At 42.3% G+C, this 23,965-nt stretch overlaps 1 protein-coding gene across 1 annotated transcript in view; it reads left to right on the top strand.

Moving 5' to 3' along the window:
• Positions 1-23,965, top strand: part of LOC133614008 (sodium-driven chloride bicarbonate exchanger-like) — a 154,956-nt gene that overhangs the window by 69,831 nt on the left and 61,160 nt on the right. Inside the window, exons 15-16 of the mRNA XM_061971937.2 lie at positions 6,622-6,779; positions 6,855-6,942. Of these exons, the coding sequence (XP_061827921.1) occupies positions 6,622-6,779; positions 6,855-6,942 (246 nt within the window). The remainder of the gene's footprint in view (positions 1-6,621; positions 6,780-6,854; positions 6,943-23,965) is intronic.

Below are 23,965 nucleotides of genomic sequence, written 5' to 3'. Positions count from 1 at the left end.
AACGCACGAACGAAGGAACGAACAAAGCAAGGAACGAACGAAAGAACGAACGAACGAACGAAGGAACGAACAAAGGAACGAACAAAGGAACGAACAAAGGAACGAACAAAGGAACGAACAAAGGAACGAACAAAGGAACGAACAAAGGAACGAACAAAGGAACGAACGAAGTAACGAACGAAGTAACGAATGAAGTAACGAATGAAGTAACAAACGAAGGAAGGAACGAACGAAGGAACAAACAAAGCAAGGAACGAACGAATGAAGTAACGAATGAAGTAACGAATGAAGTAACGAATGAAGTAACGAATGAAGTAACGAACGAACAAAGCAACGAACAAACGAAAGAACGAAGGAACGAACGAAAGAATGAATGAAGTAACGAACGAAGGAACGAACAAAGGAACGAAGGAACGAACGAAAGAATGAATGAAGTAACGAACGAAGGAACGAAGGAACGAACAAAGGAACGAAGGAACGAACAAAGCAAGGAACGAACAAAGCAACAAACGAACAAAGCAACGAACGAACGAAGGAACGAACGAAATAATTAATGAAGTAACGAACGAAGGAACGAAGGAACGAACGAACAAAGGAACGAACAAAGGAACGCACGAACGAAGGAACGAACAAAGCAAGGAACGAACGAAAGAATGAATGAACGAACGAAGGAACGAACAAAGGAACGAACAAAGGAACGAACAAAGGAACGAACAAAGGAACGAACAAAGGAACGAACAAAGGAACGAACGAAGTAACGAACGAAGTAACGAACGAAGTAACGAATGAAGTAACGAATGAAGTAACAAACGAAGGAAGGAACGAACGAAGGAACAAACAAAGCAAGGAACGAACGAATGAAGTAACGAATGAAGTAACGAATGAAGTAACGAATGAAGTAACGAATGAAGTAACGAATGAAGTAACGAACGAACAAAGCAACGAACGAACGAAAGAACGAAGGAACGAACGAAAGAATGAATGAAGTAACGAACGAAGGAACGAAGGAACGAACAAAGGAACGAACAAAGGAACGAACAAAGGAACGAACGAACGAACGAACAAAGCAAGGAACGAACAAAGCAAGGAACGAACGAAGGAACGAACAAAGCAAGGAACGAACGAAAGAACGAAGGAACGAACAAAGGAACGAACGAAGGAACGAACGAACGAAGGAACGAATGAAGTAACGAATGAAGTAACGAATGAAGTAACAAACGAAGCAAGGAACGAACAAAGGAACGAACAAAGCAAGGAACGAACAAAGCAAGGAACGAAGGGAGGAACGAAGGAACGAATGAAAAAAGGAACGAAGGAAGGAACAAAGGAAGGAACAAAGGAACGAACGAAGGAACGAACGAAGGAACGAACGAAGGAACGAACGAAGGAACGAACGAAGGAACGAACGAAGGAACGAAGCAAGGAACGAAGCAAGGAACGAAGGAAGGAAAGAACTAAGGAATGAATGAAGGAACGAACAAAGGAAGGAAGGAAGGAAGGAAGGAAGGAAGGAACAGAGGGAGGGAGGGACTGAACGAAGGAAGGAAGGAAGGAAGGAAGGAACAGAGGGAGGGAGGGACTGAACGAAGGAAGGAAGGAAGGAAGGAACGTACGAACGGAGGGAGGAACGAAGGAATGAAGGAACGAACGAAGGAACGAACAAAGGAACGAATGAAAGAACAAACGAAGGAACGAATGAAGGAACGAACGAACGAAAGAACAAACGAAGGAACGAACAAATGATTTTTTTTTTTGTATTCTTATAAAAAAATTAAAATTTTTTTTTTTTTTTTTACAAATTACGAATCGATTAAGAATCGCGATTCAGCTGTGAATCTATTTTTTCTTGCACCCCTGATGTACTTGCTATTGTATTCTATTCTAATGCAGTATTACTAAGTAGTATCTATGTACTTTCTATTGTATTCTATTCTAATGCAGTATTACTAAGTGACATCTATGTACTTTCTATTGTATTCTATTCTAATGCAGTATTACTAAGTGACATCTATGTACTTGCTATTGTATTCTATTCTAATGCAGTATTACTAAGTGCCATCTATGGGATGCCGACATGGTGCATTTAAAAAAAAAAAAAGAATGTCCTTCCAGTATATATTTAGCATGGGATTAGGATTATGAGCATGTAATATGTGGCAACATGCATTGACTGATACAAATAAAAGCCTCCCCATTTAAAGCTCATGAATAATGCGTATGACTGACCTTTTTGTGCGGGTCAATGTGTGAAGAAGTACAACATCATTATGTCATTGTCTTTATGGCAGACAGTATCAATCCTCTTCATCATGAAGCGCCTTTACGTTGTAATCCTAATCAACTAAGTACACTTCTGCCATCAGAATGTAGGAACTAAGTAGATGAAGTGTGAACGCGCCAATGCTGAATAGTTTACATGTTGGAATGGTTTGCACGTTGAAGAGTTTGAATTTCCAGGAAACCTTGGGAAAGTGTTAGTTTGAATGTCCAGGATGAGTGGAATGTGTTGATGTTGGGATGGTTTGAATAGATTGAAAATGTGGGAATTGTTAAACTTGGAAAAATGTCCCATTCACTTCAATGAGAAGTTCCTGAAAATTTTGGGAAAAGCGGGATATAAAAAAAAGATTAGTAGCAGGAACGTCCTGAATGAGCTGAATTGGTTGGTGTTGGATATGTTTAAATTGGTCGAGAATTGTTGAAGTAATACCAGTTTTTAATTGATAAATGGTATTACGGAATTTCGGGAAAAACTGGAATTTTTCGAGATCTTAAACCAACTTGGTTTTTTTTGTCCTGACAGCGGAGCGGTTGAAAAGGGTTGAAAAATGTGAAAGGAGTCACCGCACTAAAGAAGGTTGGAAATAGTGTTAGAAAAAAACAGGAATTCCTGGAAATTTGTTGAATGTCCAGGATGAGTGGAATGTATTGAAGGTGGAATTGTTTGAATCGGTTGAAAAATGTGGGACTTGTGGAACTTTGAAAAGTGGATAATTCATTTTGAACGGGGAAAATGTCCCTAAAACCTGAGAATTCTAGGAAATCCGGGAATTTTTTTTATAATTGTTGAAAGAGATTACACAATTCCTGAACAGGCTGAATATTTTGAAGTTGGAACAGTTGGAATTGGATGGAAAAATGTGGGAGTTGTGGAACTTTTAAAAATGTCCCATTCTTTTTAATGGGAATTTCATGGAATTTTGGGAATTTTCAGGAAAATCGGGAATTATTTTGAAAATGCTAAAAAAATTAGAATTTTCTGAATGAGTTGAAATGGTTGGTGTTGGAATTTTTCCAGTCGGTCGGGAAATGTTGAAGGAGTAACATGTTAAATTGAGAAAAAATGTTATAGAATTCCTGGAATTTCGAGAAACCGGGAATTTTTCCAGTTAAAAAAACAATTACATTTATTGTCCTGATTAAGAGGAATGGTTTGAAGGTGGAACGGTTGAAGTGGGTTGAAAAAGATGGAAGGAGTAGTTGCCAGAAAAAGAGTAAAAATAGGGTTTGGAAAACCGATAATTCTGGGATTTCCTGGAATTTTTTGTAACTTGAAAATTTTTTATTTTGAATGTCCAGGATGGATTGAATGTGTTGAATGTAGAATAGTTTAAATAGGTTGAAAAGTGTGGGAGTTGGGGAAGTTTGAAAAATGGATAATTCATTTTGAATGGGGAAATGTCCCTAAAAACTGAGAATTCTAGGAAATCCGGGAATTTTTTAAATAATTGTTTAAAGAGATTACACAATTCTTGAACATATTGAATATTTTGAAGTTGGAACGATTTGAATCGGATAAACAAATATGTGAGTTGTGGTACTTGTAAAAATGTCCTATTCTTTTCAATGGGAATTTCATGGAAATTTTGGGAATTTCGGGAAAAGCGGGAATTTGTTAGAAAATGCTAAAAAAAAAAAGTGAATGATTTGAATGAGTTTAAATAATTGGTGTTGGAATTGTTCGAATCAGCCGAGAAATGTTGAAGTACTAACATGTTGAATTGAGAAATGGTATTACGGAATTCCTGGAATTTTGGGAAAACCGGGAATTTGGGTCTTCAACAGTTGACTCAGGTCCAAGTCCCGACCACAGTCCGCCTGTTGAAGACCCATAGGCAGGAGGCCTCTGAGTCGACTCAGGTCCAAGGCCGGACCACAGTCCGCCTGTTGAAGACCCAAGTCAGGAGGCCTCTGAGTTGACTCGGGTCCAAGTCCGGACCACAGTCCACCTGTTGTAGACCCAAGTCAGGAGGCCTCTGAGTTGACCCAGGTCCAAGTCCCGACCACAGTCCGCCTGTTGAAGACCCAAGTCAAAAGGCCTCTGAGTTGACTCGGGTCCAAGGCCGGACCACAGTCCGCCTGTTGAACACCCATAGGCAGGAGGCCTCTGAGTCAACTCGGGTCCAAGTCTGGACCACAGCCCGCCTGTTGAAGACCCATAGGCAGGAGCCCTCTGAGTCGACTCGGGTCCAAGTCCGAACCATAGTCCACCTGTTGTAGACCCAAGTCAGGAGGCCTCTAAGTTGACTCAGGTCCAAGTCCCGACCACAGTCCGCCTGTTGAAGACCCATAGTCAGGAGGCCTCTGAGTTGGCTCGGGTCCAAGGCCGGACCACAGTCCGCCTGTTGAAGACCCATAGGCAGGAGCCCTCTGAGTCGACTCGGGTCCAAATACGGACCACAGCCCGCCTGTTGATGACCCAAGTCAGGAGGCCTCTGAGTTGACTCGGTTCCAAGGCCGGACCACAGTCCGCCTGTTGAAGACCCATAGGCAGGAAGCCTCTGAGTCGACTCGGGTCCAAGTCCGAACCACAGCCCGCCTGTTGATGACCCAAGTCAGGAGGCCTCTGAGTTGACTCGGGTCCAAGTCCGGACCACAGTCCGCCTGTTGTAGACCCAAGTCAGGAGGCCTCTGAGTTGACTCAGGTCCAAGTCCCGACCACAGTCCACCTGTTGTACACCCAAGTCAGGAGGCCTCTGAGTTGACTCAGGTCCAAGTCCCAACCACAGTCCGCCTGTTGAAGACCCAAGTCAGGAGGCCTCTGAGTTGACTCGGGTCCAAGGCCGGACCGCAGTCCGCCTGTTGAAGACCCATAGGCAGGAGGCCTCTGAGTCGACTCGGGTCCAAGTCCGGACCACAGTCCGCCTGTTGCTGACCCAAGTCAGGAGGCCTCTGAGTTAACCCGGGTCCAAGTCCGGACCACAGTCCGCCTGTTGAAGACCCACGTCAAGACCCAAGTCAACCTACTCAGTGACCTAGTGGTTAGAGTGTCCGCCCTGAGATCGGTAGGTTGTGAGTTCAAACCCCGGCCGTGTCATACCAAGGACTATAAAAATGGGAGCCATTACCTCCCTGCTTGGCACTCAGCATCAAGGGTTGGAATTGGGGGTTAAATCACCAACAATGATTCCCGGGCGCAGCACCGCTGCTGCCCACTGCTCCCCTCACCTCCCAGGGGGTGAACAAGGGGATGGGTCTAATGCAGAGGACAAATTTCACCACACCTAGTGTGTGTGTGACAATCATTGGTACTTTAAACTTTAAGTCAGGAGGCCTCTGAGTTGACTCAGGTTCAAGTCCGGACCACAGTCCGCTTGTTGAAGACCAAAGTCAGGAAGCCTCTGAGTCGACTCAGGTCCAAGTCCTGACCACAGTCTGCTTGTTGAAGCCCCAAGTCAGGAGGCCTCTGAGTTGACTCGGGTCCAAGTCCAGACCACAGTCTGCCTGTTGATGACCCAAGTCAAAAAGCTTCTGAGTTGACTCGGGTCCAAATCCGGAACACAGTCCGCCTGTTGAAGACCCAAGTCAGGAGGCCTCTGTGTTGACTGGACCACAGTCCGCCTGTTGAAGACCCAAGTCAAGACCCAAGTCAACCTACTCAGTGGCCTAGTGGTTAGAGTGTCCGCCCTGAGATGGGTAGGTTGTGAGTTCAAACCCCGGCCGAGTCATACCAAAGACTATAAAAATGGGAACCATTACCTCCCTGCTTGGGACTCAGCATCAAGGGTTGGAATTGGGTTAAATCACCAAAAAGTATTCCTGGGCGCGGCACCGCTGCTGCCCACTGCTCCCCTCACCTCCCAGGGGGCGAACAAGGGGATGGGTGTAATGCAGAGGACAAATTTCACCACACCTAGTGTGTGTGTGACAATCATTGGTACTTTAAACTTTAAGTTAGGAGGCCTCTGAGTCGACTCAGGTCCAAGTACGGACCACTGTTCGCCTGTTGAAGACCTAAGTCAAGAAGCTTCTGAGTCGACTCAGGTCCAAAAATCCGGACCACTGTCCGCCTGTTGAAGACCCAAGTCAGGAGGCCTCTGAGTTGACTCAGGTCCAAGTCCGGACCACAGTCCGCTTGTTGAAGACCCAATCAGGAAGCCTCTGAGTCGACTCAGGTCCATGTCCTGACCACAGTCCGCTTGTTGAAGCCCCAAGTCAGGAGGCCTCTGAGTTGACTCGGGTCCAAGTCCGGACCACAGTCCGCCTGTTGAAGACCCAAGTCACGAAGCTTCTGAGTTGACTCGGGTCCAAGTCCGGACCACAGTCCGCCTGTTGAAGACCCAAGTCAGGAGGCCTCTGAGTTGACTCAGATCCAAGTCCTGTACTGTACTTTACTTCCAGACGGATCTTCACTTCATGAAGAAGATCCCCCCAGGTGCTGAGGCGTGCAACGTACTCGTGGGGGAGTTGGACTTTCTCAACAAACCCGTGGTGGCTTTCGTCCGACTCTCACCAGCAGTTCTTCTCTCCGGACTGGCTGAAGTCCCCATCGCCACAAGGTTAGTGACCTAATACTGATCAGGTCTTCATTCCTGCTCTGTAAACTTGTTTTTTTTCTTCACATTGGACCACAGGTTTCTCTTTATTCTCTTGGGACCACCTGGAAGAGGTCCTCAGTACCACGAGATAGGAAGGTCCATCGGTACCCTCATGACAGACGAGGTAAGAAAGGTCCATAGGTACCCTCATGACAGACAAGGTAAGAAAGGTCCATAGGTACAATCATGACAGACGAGGTAAGAAAGGTCCATAGGTACCCTCATGACAGACGAGGTAAGAAAGGTCCATAGCGACCCTCATGACAGACGAGGTAAGAAAGGTCCATAGCGACCCTCATGACAGACAAGGTAAGAAAAGTCCATAGGTACCCTCATGACAGACGAGGTAAGAAAGGTCCATAGGTACAATCATGACAGACGAGGTAAGAAAGGTCCATAGGTACCCTCATGACAGACGAGGTAAGAAAGGTCCATAGGTACCCTCATGACAGACGAGGTAAGAAAGGTCCATAGGTACCCTCATGACAGACGAGGTAAGAAAGGTCCATAGGGACCCTCATGACAGACGAGGGAAGAAAGGTCCATAGGTACCCTCATGACAGACGAGGTAAGAAAGGTCCATAGGTACCCTCATGACAGATGAGGTAAGAAAGGTCCATAGGGACCCTCATGACAGACGAGGTAGGAAAGGTCCATAGGTACCCTCATGACAGACGAGGTAAGAAAGGTCCATAGGTACCCTCATGACAGACGAGGTAAGAAAGGTCCATAGGTACCCTCATGACAGACGAGGTAAGAAAGGTACATAGGTACCCTCATGACAGACGAGGAAAGAAAGATCCATAGGTACCCTCATGACAGACGAGGTAAGAAAGGTCCATAGGTACCCTCATGACAGACGAGGTAAGAAAGGTCCATAGGTACCCTCATGACAGACGAGGTAAGAAAGGTCCATAGGTACCCTCATGACAGACGAGGTAAGAAAGGTCCATAGGTACCCTCATGACAGACGAGGTAAGAAAGGTCCATAGGGACCCTCATGACAGACGAGGGAAGAAAGGTCCATAGGTACCCTCATGACAGACGAGGTAAGAAAGGTCCATAGGTACCCTCATGACAGACGAGGTAAGAAAGGTCCATAGGGACCCTCATGACAGACGAGGTAAGAAAGGTCCATAGGTACCCTCATGACAGACGAGGTAAGAAAGGTCCATAGGTACCCTCATGACAGACGAGGTAAGAAAGGTACATAGGTACCCTCATGACAGACGAGGTAAGAAAGGTCCATAGGTACCCTCATGACAGACGAGGTAAGAAAGGTCCATAGGTACCCTCATGACAGACGAGGTAAGAAAGGTCCATAGGTACCCTCATGACAGACGAGGTAAGAAAGGTCCATCGGTACCCTCATGACAGACGAGGTAAGAAAGGTCCATCGGTACCCTCATGACAGACGAGGTAAGAAAGGTCCATAGGTACCCTCATGACAGACGAGGTAAGAAAGGTCCATAGGTACCCTCATGACAGACGAGGTAAGAAAGGTCCATAGGTACCCTCATGACAGACGAGGTAAGAAAGGTACATAGGTACCCTCATGACAGACGAGGAAAGAAAGATCCATAGGTACCCTCATGACAGACGAGGTAAGAAAGGTCCATAGGTACCCTCATGACAGACGAGGTAAGAAAGGTCCATAGGTACCCTCATGACAGACGAGGTAAGAAAGGTCCATAGGTACCCTCATGACAGACGAGGTAAGAAAGGTCCATCGGTACCCTCATGACAGACGAGGTAAGAAAGGTCCATAGGTACCCTCATGACAGACGAGGTAAGAAAGGTCCATAGGTACCCTCATGACAGACGAGGTAAGAAAGGTCCATAGGTACCCTCATGACAGACGAGGTAAGAAAGGTCCATAGGTACCCTCATGACAGACGAGGTAAGAAAGGTCCATAGGTACCCTCATGACAGACGAGGTAAGAAAGGTCCATAGGTACCCTCATGACAGACGAGGTAAGAAAGGTCCATAGGTACCCTCATGACAGACGAGGTAAGAAAGTTCCAAAGCGACCCTCATGACAGACGAGGTAAGAAAGGTCCAAAGCGACCCTCATGACAGACGAGGTAAGAAAGGTCCATAGGTACCCTCTGACAGACGAGGTAAGAAAGGTCCATAGGTACCCTCATTACAGACGAGGTAAGAAAGGTCCATAGCGACCCTCATGACAGACGAGGTAAGAAAGGTCCATAGGTACCCTCATGACAGACGAGTTAAGAAAGGTCCATAGGTACCTTCATGACAGACGAGGTAAGAAAGGTCCATAGGTACCCTCATGACAGACGAGGTAAGAAAGGTCCATAGGTACCCTCATGACAGACGAGGTAAGAAAGGTCCATAGGTACCCTCATGTCAGACGAGGTAAGAAAGGTCCATAGGTACCCTCATGACAGACGAGGTAAGAAAGGTCCATAGGGACCCTCATGACAGACGAGGTAAGAAAGGTCCATAGGTACCCTCATGACAGACGAGGTAAGAAAGGTCCATAGGGACCCTCATGACAGACGAGGTAAGAAAGGTCCATAGGGACCCTCATGACAGACGAGGGAAGAAAGGTCCATAGGTACCCTCATGACAGACGAGGTAAGAAAGGTCCAAAGCGACCCTCATGACAGACGAGGTAAGAAAGGTCCAAAGCGACCCTCATGACAGACGAGGTAAGAAAGGTCCAAAGCGACCCTCATGACAGACGAGGTAAGAAAGGTCCATAGGTACCCTCATGACAGACGAGGTAAGAAAGGTCCATAGGTACCCTCATGACAGACGAGGTAAGAAAGGTCCATAGGTACCCTCATGACAGACGAGGTAAGAAAGGCCCATAGGTACCCTCATGACAGACGAGGTAAGAAAGGTCCATAGGTACCCTCATGACAGACGAGGTAAGAAAGGTCCATAGGGACAATCATGACAGACGAGGTAAGAAAGGTCCATAGGTACCCTCATGACAGACGAGGTAAGAAAGGTCCATAGGTACCCTCATGACAGACGAGGTAAGAAAGGTCCATAGGTACCCTCATGACAGACGAGGTAAGAAAGGTCCATAGGGACCCTCATGACAGACGAGGTAAGAAAGGTCCATAGGTACCCTCATGACAGACGAGGTAAGAAAGGTCCATAGCGACCCTCATGACAGACGAGGTAAGAAAGGTCCATAGGTACCCTCATGACAGACGAGGTAAGAAAGGTCCATAGGTACCCTCATGACAGACGAGGTAAGAAAGGTCCATAGGTACCCTCATGACAGACGAGGTAAGAAAGGTCCATAGGTACCCTCATGACAGACGAGGTAAGAAAGGTCCATAGGTACCCTCATGACAGACGAGGTAAGAAAGGTCCATCGGTACCCTCATGACAGACGAGGTAAGAAAGGTCCAAAGTGACCCTCATGACAGACGAGGTAAGAATGGTCCAAAGTGACCCTCATGACAGACGAGGTAAGAAAGGTCCAAAGTGACCCTCATGACAGACGAGGTAAGAAAGGTCCATAGGTACCCTCATGACAGACGAGGTAAGAAAGGTCCATAGGGACCCTCATGACAGACGAGGTAAGAAAGGTCCAAAGTGACCCTCATGACAGACGAGGTAAGGACGCTCCTTCAACTGTGCCAACATCTGCCATGTTGGCACTAATTCAGTATAAGTGATGAACATTGTCAGCATGACGCTCACTTTAGAGCTTTTATTGAGGATTAGTCATCCGGTCCAGGATTAGTCATCCGGTCCAGGATTTAGTCATCCGGTCCAGGATTTAGGCTGGCGTCTGTCATCACGGAGCAAACATGGCGTCCATCCATCACATTCCACACTCTGGGAAGATTATTCAAGTACCAAGGGGTCGGGCAAAGTGCGGTAGTTTGTCACATGTTTTACTCTAGAGTCAAAACATCTTTCATTCATCACATTCCAATAGTCATATTTCTATTGTCATATTTCAATAGTCATATTTCTATTGTCATAATTCTATTGTCATATTCCATCCACCCATCCATTTTCTACCGCTTGTCCCTTTTAATAGTTATATTTCAATCGTCATATTTCAATAGTCATAATTCAACAGTCATATTTCAATAGTCATATTTTATAGGTTATTTCAATAGTCATATTTCAATAGTCATGTTTCAATAGTCATGTTTCAATAGTCATATTTCAAAAGTCATGTTTCAATAGTCATATTTCCATCCATCCATTTTCTACCGCTTGTCCCTTTCAATAGTTATATTTCAATCATTGTATTTCAATAGTCATATTTCAATAGTCATATTTCAATAGTCATATTTCAACAGTCATATTTCAATAGTCATATTTGTATAGGTTATTTCAATAATCATGTTTCAATAGTCATGTTTCAAAAATATATTTAAATAGTCATGTTTCAATAGTCATATTTCAATAGTCATGTTTCAATAGTCATATTTCCATCCATCCATTTTCTACCGCTTGTCCCTTTCAATAGTTATATTTCAATCATTATATTTCAATAGTCATATTTCAATAGTCATATTTTAACAGTCATATTTCAATAGTCATATTTTTATAGGTTATTTCAATAATCATGTTTCAATAGTCATGTTTCAAAAATATATCTATATAGTCATGTTTCAAAAATATATCTAAATAGTCATGTTTCAATAGTCATATTTCAATAGTCATGTTTCAATAGTCATATTTCCATCCATTCATTTTCTACGGCTTGTCCCTTTCAAAAGTTGATTTGATTGATTTGATAGTTATATTTTAATCATCATATTTCAATAGTCATATTTCAATCATCATATTTCAATAGTTATATTTCAATCATCACATTTCAATAGTCATATTTCAATAGTCATATTTCGACAGTCATATTTCAATAGTCATATTTTTATAGGTTATGTCAATAGTCATATTTCCATTGTCATATTCTATCCATCCATCCATTTCCTACTGCTTGTCCCTTTCAATAGTTATATTTCAATCATTATATTTCAATAGTCATATTTCAATAGTCATATTTCAACAGTCATATTTCAATAGTCATATTTGTATAGGTTATTTTAATAATCATGTTTCAATAGTCATGTTTCAATAGTCATATTTCAATAGTCATGTTTCAATAGTCATATTTCCATCCATCCATTTTCTACCGCTTGTCCCTTTCAATAGTTATATTTCAATCATTATATTTCAATAGTCATATTTTTATAAGTTACTTCAATAATCATGTTTCAATAGTCATGTTTCAATAGTCATGTTTCAAAAATATATTTAAATAGTCATGTTTCAATAGTCATATTCCAATAGTCATGTTTCAATAGTCATATTTCCATCCATCCATTTTCTACCGCTTGTCCCTTTCAATAGTTATATTTCAATCATCATATTTCAATAATCATATTTCAATAGTCATATTTCAACAGTCATATTTCAACAATCAAATTTTTATAGGTTATTTCAATAGTTATATTTCAATAGTCATATTTCAATAGTCATGATTCAAAAACATATTTAAATAGTCATATTTCTATTGTCATATTTCCATCCATCCATCCATCCATTTTCTACCGCTTATCCCTTTCAATAGTCATATTTCAATCATCATATTTCAATAGTCATATTTCAACAGTCATATTTCAATAGTCATATTTTTATAGGTTATTTCAATAGTCATATTTCAATAGTCATGTTTCAATAGTCATATTTCAATAGTCATGTTTCTACTGTCATAGTTCCATCCATCCATTTTCTACCACTTGTCCCTTTCAATAGTCATGTTTCAATAGTCATGTTTCAATAGTCATGTTTCATTAGTCATATTTCAATAGTCATGTTTCAAAAAACATATTTAAATAGTCATCCAGCGCCCCCCGCGACCCCGAAGGGAATAAGCGGTAGAAAATGGATGGATGGATGTTTCAATAGTCATATTTCAATAGTCATGTTTCAATAGTCATATTTCAATAGTCATATTTCAATAGTCATGTTTCTACTGGGGGACTTCAATGCTCATGTTGGCAGCGACAGTGAAACCTGGAGAGGCGTGATTGGGAAGAATGAACTTGAATGGACTTGAACCCGAGTGGTGTTTTGTTGTTGGACTTTTGTGCCCGTCACAGATTGTCAATAACAAACACCATGTTCAAACATAAGGGTGTCCATATGTGCACTTGGCACCAGGACACCCTAGGCCGCAGTTCCATGATCGACTTTGTAGTTCTGTCATCGGATTTGCGGTCTCATGTTTTGGACACTCGGGTGAAGAGAGGGGCGGAGCTTTCTACCGATCACCACTTGGTGGTGAGTTGGCTGCGATGGTGGGGGAGGATGCCGGACAGACCTGGCAGGCCCAAACACATTGTGAGGGTTTGCTGGGAACGCCTGGCAGAGTCTCCTGTCAGAGAGAGTTTCAATTCCCACCTACGGAAGAACTTTGAACATGTCACGAGGGAGGCACTGGACATTGAGTCCGAGTGGACGATGTCCGTGCCTCTATTGTCGAGGCGGCCGATTGGAGCTGTGGCCGCAAGGTGGTTGCTGCCTGTCGTGGCGGTAATCCTAGAACCCGCTGGTGGACACCAGTGGTAAGGGATGCCGTCAAGCTGAAGAAAGAGTCCTATCGGGCTCTTTTGGCTCATAGGACTCCTGAGGCAGCAGACAGGTACCGACAGGCCAAGCGATGTGCGGCTTCAGCGGTCGCGGAGGCAAAAACTCAGACATGGGAGGAGTTCGGGAAAGCCATGGAAAACGACTTCCGGACGGCTTCGAAGCGATTCTGGACCACCATCCGCGCCGCCTCAGGAAGGAGAAGCAGTGCACTGTCAACACCGTGTATGGTGGGGATGGTGTTCTGCTGACCTCGACTGAGGATGTTGTGGATCGGTGGAGGGAATACTTCGAAGACCTCCTCAATCCTACCGGCACGTCTTCCTATGAGGAAGCAGGGCCTGGGGAATTTGTGGTGGGCTCTCCTATTTCTGGGGCTGAGGTTGCCGAGGTAGTTAAAAAGCTCCTCGGTGGCATGGCCCCGGGGGTGGATGAGACCCGCCCGGAGTTCCTTAGGGCTCTGGATGTTGTGGGGCTGTCTTGGTTGACAAGACTCTGCAACATCGTGTGGACATCGGGGGAGGTACCTCTGGATTGGCAGACCGGGATGGTGGTTCCTCTCTTTAAGAAGGGGAACCGGAGGGTGTGTTCCAACTATCGTGGGATCACACTCCTCACCCTTCCCGGTAAGGTCTATTCGGGTGTACTGGAGAGGAGGCTACGCCGGATAGTCGAACCTCGGATTCAGGAGGAACAGTGTGGTTTTCGTCCTGGTCGTGGAACTGTGGACCAGCTCTATACTCTCGGCAGGGTCCTTGAGGGTGCATGGGAGTTAGCCCAACCAGTCTACATGTGTTTTGTGGACTTGGAGAAGGCATTCGACCGTGTACCCCGGGAAGTCCTGTGGGGAGTGCTCAGAGAGTATGGGGTAACGGACTGTCTTATTGTGGCTGTTCGCTCCCTGTATGATCAGTGTCAGAGCTTGGTCCGCATTGCCGGCAGTAAGTCGGACCCATTTCCAGTGAGGGTTGGACTCCGCCAGGGCTGCCCTTTGTCACCGATTCTGTTCATAACCTTTATGGACAGAATTTCTAGGCGCAGTCAGGGCGTTGAGGGTATCTGATTTGGTGGCTGCAGGATTAGGTCTCTGCTTTTTGCAGATGATGTGGTCCTGATGGCTTCATCTGGCCAAGATCTTCAGCTCTCACTGGATCGGTTCGCAGCCGAGTGTGAAGCGACTGGGATGGGAATCAGCACCTCCAAGTCCGAGTCCATGGTTCTCGCCCGGAAAAGGGTGGAGTGCCATCTCCGGGTTGGAGAGGAGATCGTGTCCCAAGTGGAGGAGTTCAAGTACCTCGGAGTCTTGTTCACGAGTGAGGGAAGAGTGGATCGTGAGATCGACAGGCGGATCGGTGCGGCGTCTTCAGTAATGCGGACGCTGTATCGATCCGTTGTGGTGAAGAAGGAGCTGAGCCGGAAGGCAAAGCTCTCGATTTACCGGTCGATCTACGTTCCCATCCTCACATGAGCTTTGGGTCATGACCGAAAGGACAAGGTCACGGGTACAAGCGGCCGAAATGAGTTTCCTCCGCCGGGTGGCGGGGCTCTCCCTTAGAGATAGGGTGAGAAGCTCTGTCATCCGGGGGGAGCTCAAAGTAAAGCCGCTGCTCCTCCACATCGAGAGGAGCCAGATGAGGTGGTTCGGGCATCTGGTCAGGATGCCACCCGAACGCCTCCCTAGGGAGGTGTTTCGGGCACGTCCGACCGGTAGGAGGCCACGGGGAAGACCCAGGACACGTTGGGAAGACTATGTCTCCCGGCTGGCATGGGAACGCCTCGGGATCCCCCGGGAGGAGCTGGACGAAGTGGCTGGGGAGAGGGAAGTCTGGGCTTCCCTGCTTAGGCTGCTGCCCCCGCGACCCGACCTCGGATAAGCGGAAGAAGATGGATGGATGTTTCAATAGTCATGTTTCAATAGTCATGTTTCAATAGTCATATTTCAATAGTCATATTTCTACTGTCATAGTTCCATCCATCCATTTTATACCATTTGTCCCTTTCAATAGCGATATTTCAATAGTTAAATTTCAAAAGTCATATTTCAACAGTCATATTTGGGGACAGCGTGGCGCGGTTGGGATAGTGGCCGTGCCAGCAACCTGAGGGTTCCTGGTTCGATCCCCACCTTCTACCAACCTCGTCACGTCCGTTGTGTCCTCGAGCAAAAGACACTTCACCCTTGCTCCTGATGGGTGGTGGTTAGGGCCTTGCATGGCCATCAGTGTGTGAATGTGTGTGTGAATGGATGAATGTGGAAATAGTGTCAAAGCACTTTGAGTGCCTTGAAGGTAGGAAAGAGCTATACGAGTATAACCCATTTATCATAGTCATGTTTCAATAGTCATGTTTCCATAGTCACATTTCAATAGTTATGTTTCAATAGTCATATTGTTATAGTTGTATTCTAATAGTAATGTTTCAAGTCTTATTTCAATATTAATATTTCAATAGTCATAATTCAATAGTCATGTTTCAATAATCATGTTTCAATAGCCATATTTTTATCGTCGTGTTTCAATAGTCATATTTCAATAGTTATATTTTTATAGTTGTATTTTAATAGTAATGTTTCAATAGTCTTATTTCAATAGTGATATTTCAATAGTCATGTTTCAATAGTCATGTTTCAATAGTCATGTTTCAATAGTGATATTTCAATAGTCATGTTTCAATAGTCATGTTTCAATAGTCATGTTTCAATAGTCATGTTTCAATAGTGATATTTCAATAGTCATGTTTCAATAGTGAATTTTCAATAGTCATGTTTCAATAGTCATGTTTCAATACACATATTTCAATAGTTATGTTTCAATAGTCATATTGTTATAGTTGTATTCTAATAGTAATGTTTCAAGTCTTATTTCAATATTAATATTTCAATAGTCATATTTCAATAGTCATGTTTCAATAATCATGTTTCAATAGCCATATTTTTATCGTCGTGTTTCAATAGTCATATTTCAATAGTTATATTTTTATAGTTGTATTTTAATAGTAATGTTTCAATAGTCTTATTTCAATAGTGATATTTCAATAGTCATGTTTCAATAGTCATGTTTCAATAGTCATATTTCAATAGTGATATTTCAATAGTCATGTTTCAATAGTCATATTTCAATAGTCATGTTTCTACTGTCATAGTTCCATCCATCCATTTTCTACCACTTGTCCCTTTCAATAGTCATGTTTCAATAGTGATGTTTCAATAGTCATGTTTCATTAGTCATATTTCAATAGTCATGTTTCAAAAAACATATTTAAATAGTCATCCAGCGACCCCGAAGGGAATAAGCGGTAGAAAATGGATGGATGGATGTTTCAATAGTCATATTTCAATAGTCATGTTTCAATAGTCATATTTCAATAGTCATGTTTCTACTGGGGGACTTCAACGCTCATGTTGGCAGCGACAGTGAAACCTGGAGAGGCGTGATTGGGAAGAATGGCCGCCTGGATTTGAACCCGAGTGGTGTTTTGTTGTTGGACTTTTGTGCTCGTCACAGATTGTCAATAACAAACACCATGTTCAATCATAAGGGTGTCCATATGTGCACTTGGCACCAGGACACCCTAGGCCGCAGTTCCATGATCGACTTTGTAGTTCTGTCATCGGATTTGCGGTCTCATGTTTTGGACTCTCGGGTGAAGAGAGGGGCGGAGCTTTCTACCGATCACCACTTGGTGGTGAGTTGGCTGCGATGGTGGGGGAGGATGCCGGACAGACCTGGCAGGCCCAAACGCATTGTGAGGGTTTGCTGGGAACGCCTGGCAGAGTCTCCTGTCAGAGAGAGTTTCAATTCCCACCTACGGAAGAACTTTGAACATGTCACGAGGGAGGCACTGGACATTGAGTCCGAGTGGACGATGTTCCGTGCCTCTATTGTCGAGGCGGCCGATTGGAGCTGTGGCCGTAAGGTGGTTGCTGCCTGTCGTGGCGGTAATCCTAGAACCCGCTGGTGGACACCAGTGGTAAGGGATGCCGTCAAGCTGAAGAAAGAGTCCTATCGGGCTCTTTTGGCTCATAGGACTCCTGAGGCAGCAGACAGGTACCGACAGGCCAAGCGATGTGCGGCTTCAGCGGTCGCGGAGGCAAAAACTCAGACATGGGAGGAGTTCGGGAAAGCCATGGAAAACGACTTCCGGACGGCTTCGAAGCGATTCTGGACCACCATCCGCGCCGCCTCAGGAAGGGGAAGCAGTGCACTGTCAACACCGTGTATGGTGGGGATGGTGTTCTGCTGACCTCGACTGAGGATGTTGTGGATCGGTGGAGGGAATACTTCGAAGACCTCCTCAATCCTACCGGCACGTCTTCCTATGAGGAAGCAGGGCCTGGGGAATTTGTGGTGGGCTCTCCTATTTCTGGGGCTGAGGTTGCCGAGGTAGTTAAAAAGCTCCTCGGTGGCAAGGCCCCGGGGGTGGATGAGACCCGCCCGGAGTTCCTTAGGGCTCTGGATGTTGTGGGGCTGTCTTGGTTGACAAGACTCTGCAACATCGCGTGGACATCGGGGGAGGTACCTCTGGATTGGCAGACCGGGATGGTGGTTCCTCTCTTTAAGAAGGGGAACCGGAGGGTGTGTTCCAACTATCGTGGGATCACACTCCTCAGCCTTCCCGGTAAGGTCTATTCGGGTGTACTGGAGAGGAGGCTACGCCGGATAGTCGAACCTCGGATTCAGGAGGAACAGTGTGGTTTTCGTCCTGGTCGTGGAACTGTGGACCAGCTCTATACTCTCGGCAGGGTCCTTGAGGGTGCATGGGAGTTTGCCCAACCAGTCTACATGTGCTTTGTGGACTTGGAGAAGGCATTCGACCGTGTACCCCGGGAAGTCCTGTGGGGAGTGCTCAGAGAGTATGGGGTAACGGACTGTCTTATTGTGGCTGTTCGCTCCCTGTATGATCAGTGTCAGAGCTTGGTCCGCATTGCCGGCAGTAAGTCGGACCCATTTCCAGTGAGGGTTGGACTCCGCCAGGGCTGCCCTTTGTCACCGATTCTGTTCATAACCTTTATGGACAGAATTTCTAGGCGCAGTCAGGGCGTTGAGGGTATCTGATTTGGTGGCTGCAGGATTAGGTCTCTGCTTTTTGCAGATGTGGTCTTGATGGCTTCATCTGGCCAAGATCTTCAGCTCTCACTGTATCGGTTCGCAGCCGAGTGTGAAGCAACTGGGATGGGAATCAGCACCTCCAAGTCCGAGTCCATGGTTCTCGCCCGGAAAAGGGTGGAGTGCCATCTCCGGCCGGGTTGGAGAGGAGATCTTGTCCCAAGTGGAGGAGTTCAAGTACCTCGGAGTCTTGTGCACGAGTGAGGGAAGAGTGGATGGTGAGATCGACAGGCGGATCGGTGCGGCGTCTTCAGTAATGCGGACGCTGTATCGATCCGTTGTGGTGAAGAAGGAGCTGAGCCGGAAGGCAAAGCTCTCGATTTACCGGTCGATCTACGTTCCCATCCTCACCTATGGTCATGAGCTTTGGGTCATGACCGAAAGGACAAGGTCACGGGTACAAGCGGCCGAAATTAGTTTCCTCCGCCGGGTGGCGGGGCTCTCCCTTAGAGATAGGGTGAGAAGCTCTGTCATCCGGGGGGAGCTCAAAGTAAAGCCGCTGCTCCTCCACATCGAGAGGAGCCAGATGAGGTGGTTCGGGCATCTGGTCAGGATGCCACCCGAACGCTTCCCTAGGGAGGTGTTTCGGGCACGTCCGACCGGTAGGAGGCCACGGGGAAGACCCAGGACACGTTGGGAAGACTATGTCTCCCGGCTGGCATGGGAACGCCTCGGGATCCCCCGGGAGGAGCTGGACGAAGTGGCTGGGGAGAGGGAAGTCTGGGCTTCCCTGCTTAGGCTGCTGCCCCCACGACCCGACCTCGGATAAGCGGAAGAAGATGGATGGATGGATGGATGGATGTTTCAATAGTCATGTTTCAATAGTCATATTTCAATAGTCATGTTTCAATAGTCATGTTTCAATAGTCATATTTCAATAGTCATGTTTCTACTGTCATAGTTCCATCCATCCATTTTATACCATGTGTCCCTTTCAATAGCGATATTTCAATAGTTAAATTTCAAAAGTCATATTTCAACAGTCATATTTGGGGACAGCGTGGCTAATGTTTCAAGTCTTATTTCAATATTAATATTTCAATAGTCATATTTCAATAGTCATGTTTCAATAATCATGTTTCAATAGTCATGTTTCAACAGTCATATTTCAATAGCTATATTTTTATCGTTGTGTTTCAATAGTCATATTTCAATAGTTATATTTTTATAGTTGTATTTTAATAGTAATGTTTCAATAGTCTTATTTCAATAGTGATATTTCAATAGTCATGTTTCAATAGTGAATTTTCAATAGTCATGTTTAATAGTCATGTTTCAATACACATATTTCAATAGTCATATTTCAATAGTCATTTTTCAATAGTCATGTTTCAATAGTCGTATTTCAATAATCATGTTTCAATAGTCATGTTTCAATAGTCATATTTCTATTGTCATATTTCAATAGTCATATTTCAATCATCATATTTCAATAGTTATATTTCAATCATCAAATTTCAATAGTCATATTTCAATAGTCATATTTCGACAGTCATATTTCAATAGTCATATTTTTATAGGTTATGTCAATAGTCATATTTCTATTGTCATATTCTATCCACCCATCCATTTTCTACCACTTGTCCCTTTCAATAGTCATGTTTCAATAGTCATATTTCAATAGTCATATTTCAATAGTCATATTTCAATAGTCATGTTTCAATAGTCATATTTCAATAGTCATGTTTCTACTGTCATAGTTCCATCCATCCATTTTCCACCACTTGTCCCTTTCAATAGTCATGTTTCAATAGTCATATTTTTATAGGTTATTTCAATAGTCATATTTCAATAGTCATGTTTCAAAAGTCATATTTCAATAGTCATATTTCAATAGTCATATTTCAATAGTCATGTTTCAATAGTCATATTTCAATAGTCATGTTTCTACTGTCATAGTTCCATCCATCCATTTTCCACCACTTGTCCCTTTCAATAGTCATGTTTCAATAGTCATATTTTTATAGGTTATTTCAATAGTCATATTTCAATAGTCATATTTAAATAGTCATGTTTCAAAAGTCATATTTCAATAGTCATGTTTCTACTGTCATAGTTCCATCCATCCATTTTCTACCACTTTTCCCTTTCAATAGTCATGTTTCAATAGTCATAGTTTTATAGGTAATTTCAATAGTCATATTTCAATAGTCATGTTTCAATAGTCATATTTCTATAGTCATATTTCAATAGTCATATTTCAGTAGTCATGTTTCAATAGTCATGTTTCAATAGTCATATTTCAATAGTCATGTTTCAATAGTCATGTTTCAATAGTCATATTTCAATAGTCATGTTTCAATAGTCATGTTTCAATAGTCATATTTCTATAGTGATATTTCAATAGTCATATTTCAGTAGTCATGTTTCAATAGTCATGTTTCAATAGTCATATTTCTATAGTGATATTTCAATAGTCATATTTCAGTAGTCATGTTTTAATAGTCATGTTTCAATACTCATGTCTAAATAGTGATATTTCAATATTCTTATTGTTATAGTCTTATTTCAATAGTCATATTTTAATAGTGGTCTATCATATTTAAAAGATGTTTATGTATTGTCAGGCTTGTCACTGACAGTTAGGTCATGTTTTAGTTTTCCCTCTGTTTTGTTTTTTATTTCCTCTCAGCGCTCTTATTTTGGTTCAGTTTCCTGCTTGTCTCCCTGAGAGCGCTGTTTCCCCTCAGCTGCGGCTGATTGGCACCTGGCCACACCTGCTGTCAATCAGCCGGCTGCTATTTATACCCGCCTCGCCCTCCAGTCAGGGCTGCAGTATTGTTGTTGTCGTTGTAGCAGTAGCTACTACATGTATGCTGAATCCGAATAGCTGTTAGCTGTTTCCTGTATGCTGTTTCCTGTCTTCTAGTTCCTCGTTTGTGTTTTACCGTTATTTTGGACATTACATTATGTTTTCCTGCCCATAGCCTGCCATCTCTGCATCTTGGGGTTCGTCACCAACAATTCGTGACATTTTTAATAGTGACATTTCAATAGTCATGTTTTAATAGTCATGTTTTAAAAGTGATATTTTAACAGTCATGTTTCAACAGTCATATTTTTTTAGTCGTATTTCAATAGTGATATTTCAATAGTGATATTTTTATAGTCGTATTTCAATAGTTGTGTTTCAATAGTCATGTTTCAATAGTGATATTTCAATAGTGATATTTCAATAGTGATATTTCAATAGTCGTATTTTTATAGTCGTATTTTTATAGTCGTATTTCAATAGTCGTGTTTCAGTAGTCGTGTTTCAGTAGTCGTGTTTCAATAGTCGTGTTTCAATAGTCGTGTGGACCCTGACTTAAACAAGTGTAAAAACTTATTGGGGTGTTACCATTTAGTGGTCAATTGTACGGAATATGTACTGTACTGTGCTATCTACTAATAAAAGTCTCAATCAATAAATCAAAAGTGTTTCAATAGTCATGTTTCAATAGTCATGTTTCACTAATCGTATTTCAATAGTGATATTTCAATAGTCATGTTTCAAAAGTCGTGTTTCAATAGTCGTGTTTCAATAGTATTGTTTCAATAGTATTATTTCAATAGTATTATTTAAATAGTATTATTTGTATAGTCGTATTTTAATAGTCATGTTTAAATAGTGATATTTCAATTGTCATGTTTCAATTGTCATGTTTCAATAGTCATATTTTAGTACTCATATTTTTATAGTCGTATCTCAATAATCATGTTTCAATAGTCGTGTTTCAATAGTATTGTTTCAATAGTATTATTTCAATAGTATTATTTAAATAGTATTATTTGTATAGTCGTATTTTAATAGTCATGTTTAAATAGTGATATTTCAATTGTCATGTTTCAATTGTCATGTTTCAATAGTCATATTTTAGTACTCATATTTTTATAGTCGTATCTCAATAGTCATGTTTCAATAATCATGTTTCAATAGTCATATTTCAATAGTCATATTTCAATAGTCATATTTCAATAGTGATGTTTCAATAGTCATATTTCAATAGTCATATTTTAGTAATCATATTTTTATAGTCGTATCTCAATAGTGTTAGCTCAATAGTCATGTTTCAATAGTCATATTTCAATAGTCATATCTCAATAGTCATATATCAATAGTCATGTTTCAATAGTCATGTTTCAATAGTCATATTTTAGTAATCATATTTTTATAGTCGTAGCTCAATAGTCATGTTTCAATGGTCATGTTTCAATAGTCATATTTTAGTAATCATATTTTTATAGTCGTAGCTCAATAGTCATGTTTCAATAGTCATGTTTCAATGGTCATGTTTCAATAGTCATAGCTCAATAGTCATATTTCAATAGTGATGTTTCAATAGTCATGTTTCAATAATCATGTTTCAATAGTCATGTTTCAATAGTCATATTTAAATAGTCATATTTTGGTAATCATATTTTTATAGTCGTATCTCAATAGTGTTAGCTCAATAGTCATGTTTCAATAGTCATATTTCAATAGTCATATCTCAATAGTCATATTTCAATAGTCATATTTCAATAGTCATATTTTAGTACTCATATTTTTATAGTCGTATCTCAATAGTCGTAGCTCAATAGTCATGTTTCAATAGTCATGTTTCAATAGTCATATTTTAGTAATCATATTTTTATAGTCGTATCTCAATAGTCGTTGCTCAATAGTCGTGTTTCAATAGTCATGTTTCAATAGTCATGTTTCAATAGTCATATCTCAATAGTCATATTTCAATAGTCATATTTCAATAGTCATATTTTAGTACTCATATTTTTATAGTCGTATCTCAATAGTCATAGCTCAAAAGTCATGTTTCAATAGTCATGTTTCAATAGTCATATTTTAGTAATCATATTTTTATAGTCGTATCTCAATAGTCATAGCTCAAAAGTCATGTTTCAATAGTCATGTTTCAATGGTCATGTTTCAATAGTCATATCTCAATAGTCATATTTCAATAGTCATATTTCAATAGTCATATTTTAGTACTCATATTTTTATAGTCGTATCTCAATAGTCGTAGCTCAATAGTCATGTTTCAATAGTCATGTTTCAATAGTCATCTTTCAATAGTCATATTTTAGTAATCATATTTTTAAAGTCGTATCTCAATAGTCATATCTCAATAGTCATTATTCAATAGTCATATTTCAATAGTCATATTTTAGTACTCATATTTTTATAGTCGTATCTCAATAGTCGTAGCTCAATAGTCATGTTTCAATAGTGATGTTTCAATAGTCATGTTTCAATAGTCATATTTTAGTAATAATATTTTTATAGTCGTATCTCAATAGTCGTAGCTCAATAGTCATGTTTCAATAGTCATGTTTCAATGGTCATGTTTCAATAGTCATATCTCAATAGTCATATTTCAATAGTCATATTTCAATAGTCATATTTCAATAGTCATATTTTAGTACTCGTATTTTTATAATCGTATCTCAATAGTCATAGCTCAATA

Source organism: Nerophis lumbriciformis, linkage group LG13, assembly GCF_033978685.3.
Source record: "Nerophis lumbriciformis linkage group LG13, RoL_Nlum_v2.1, whole genome shotgun sequence".
Lineage (NCBI taxonomy): Eukaryota > Metazoa > Chordata > Actinopteri > Syngnathiformes > Syngnathidae > Nerophis > Nerophis lumbriciformis.
The sequence above is the reverse complement of the archived record's forward strand: the minus strand, read 5'-3'. Positions and strand labels throughout refer to the sequence as shown.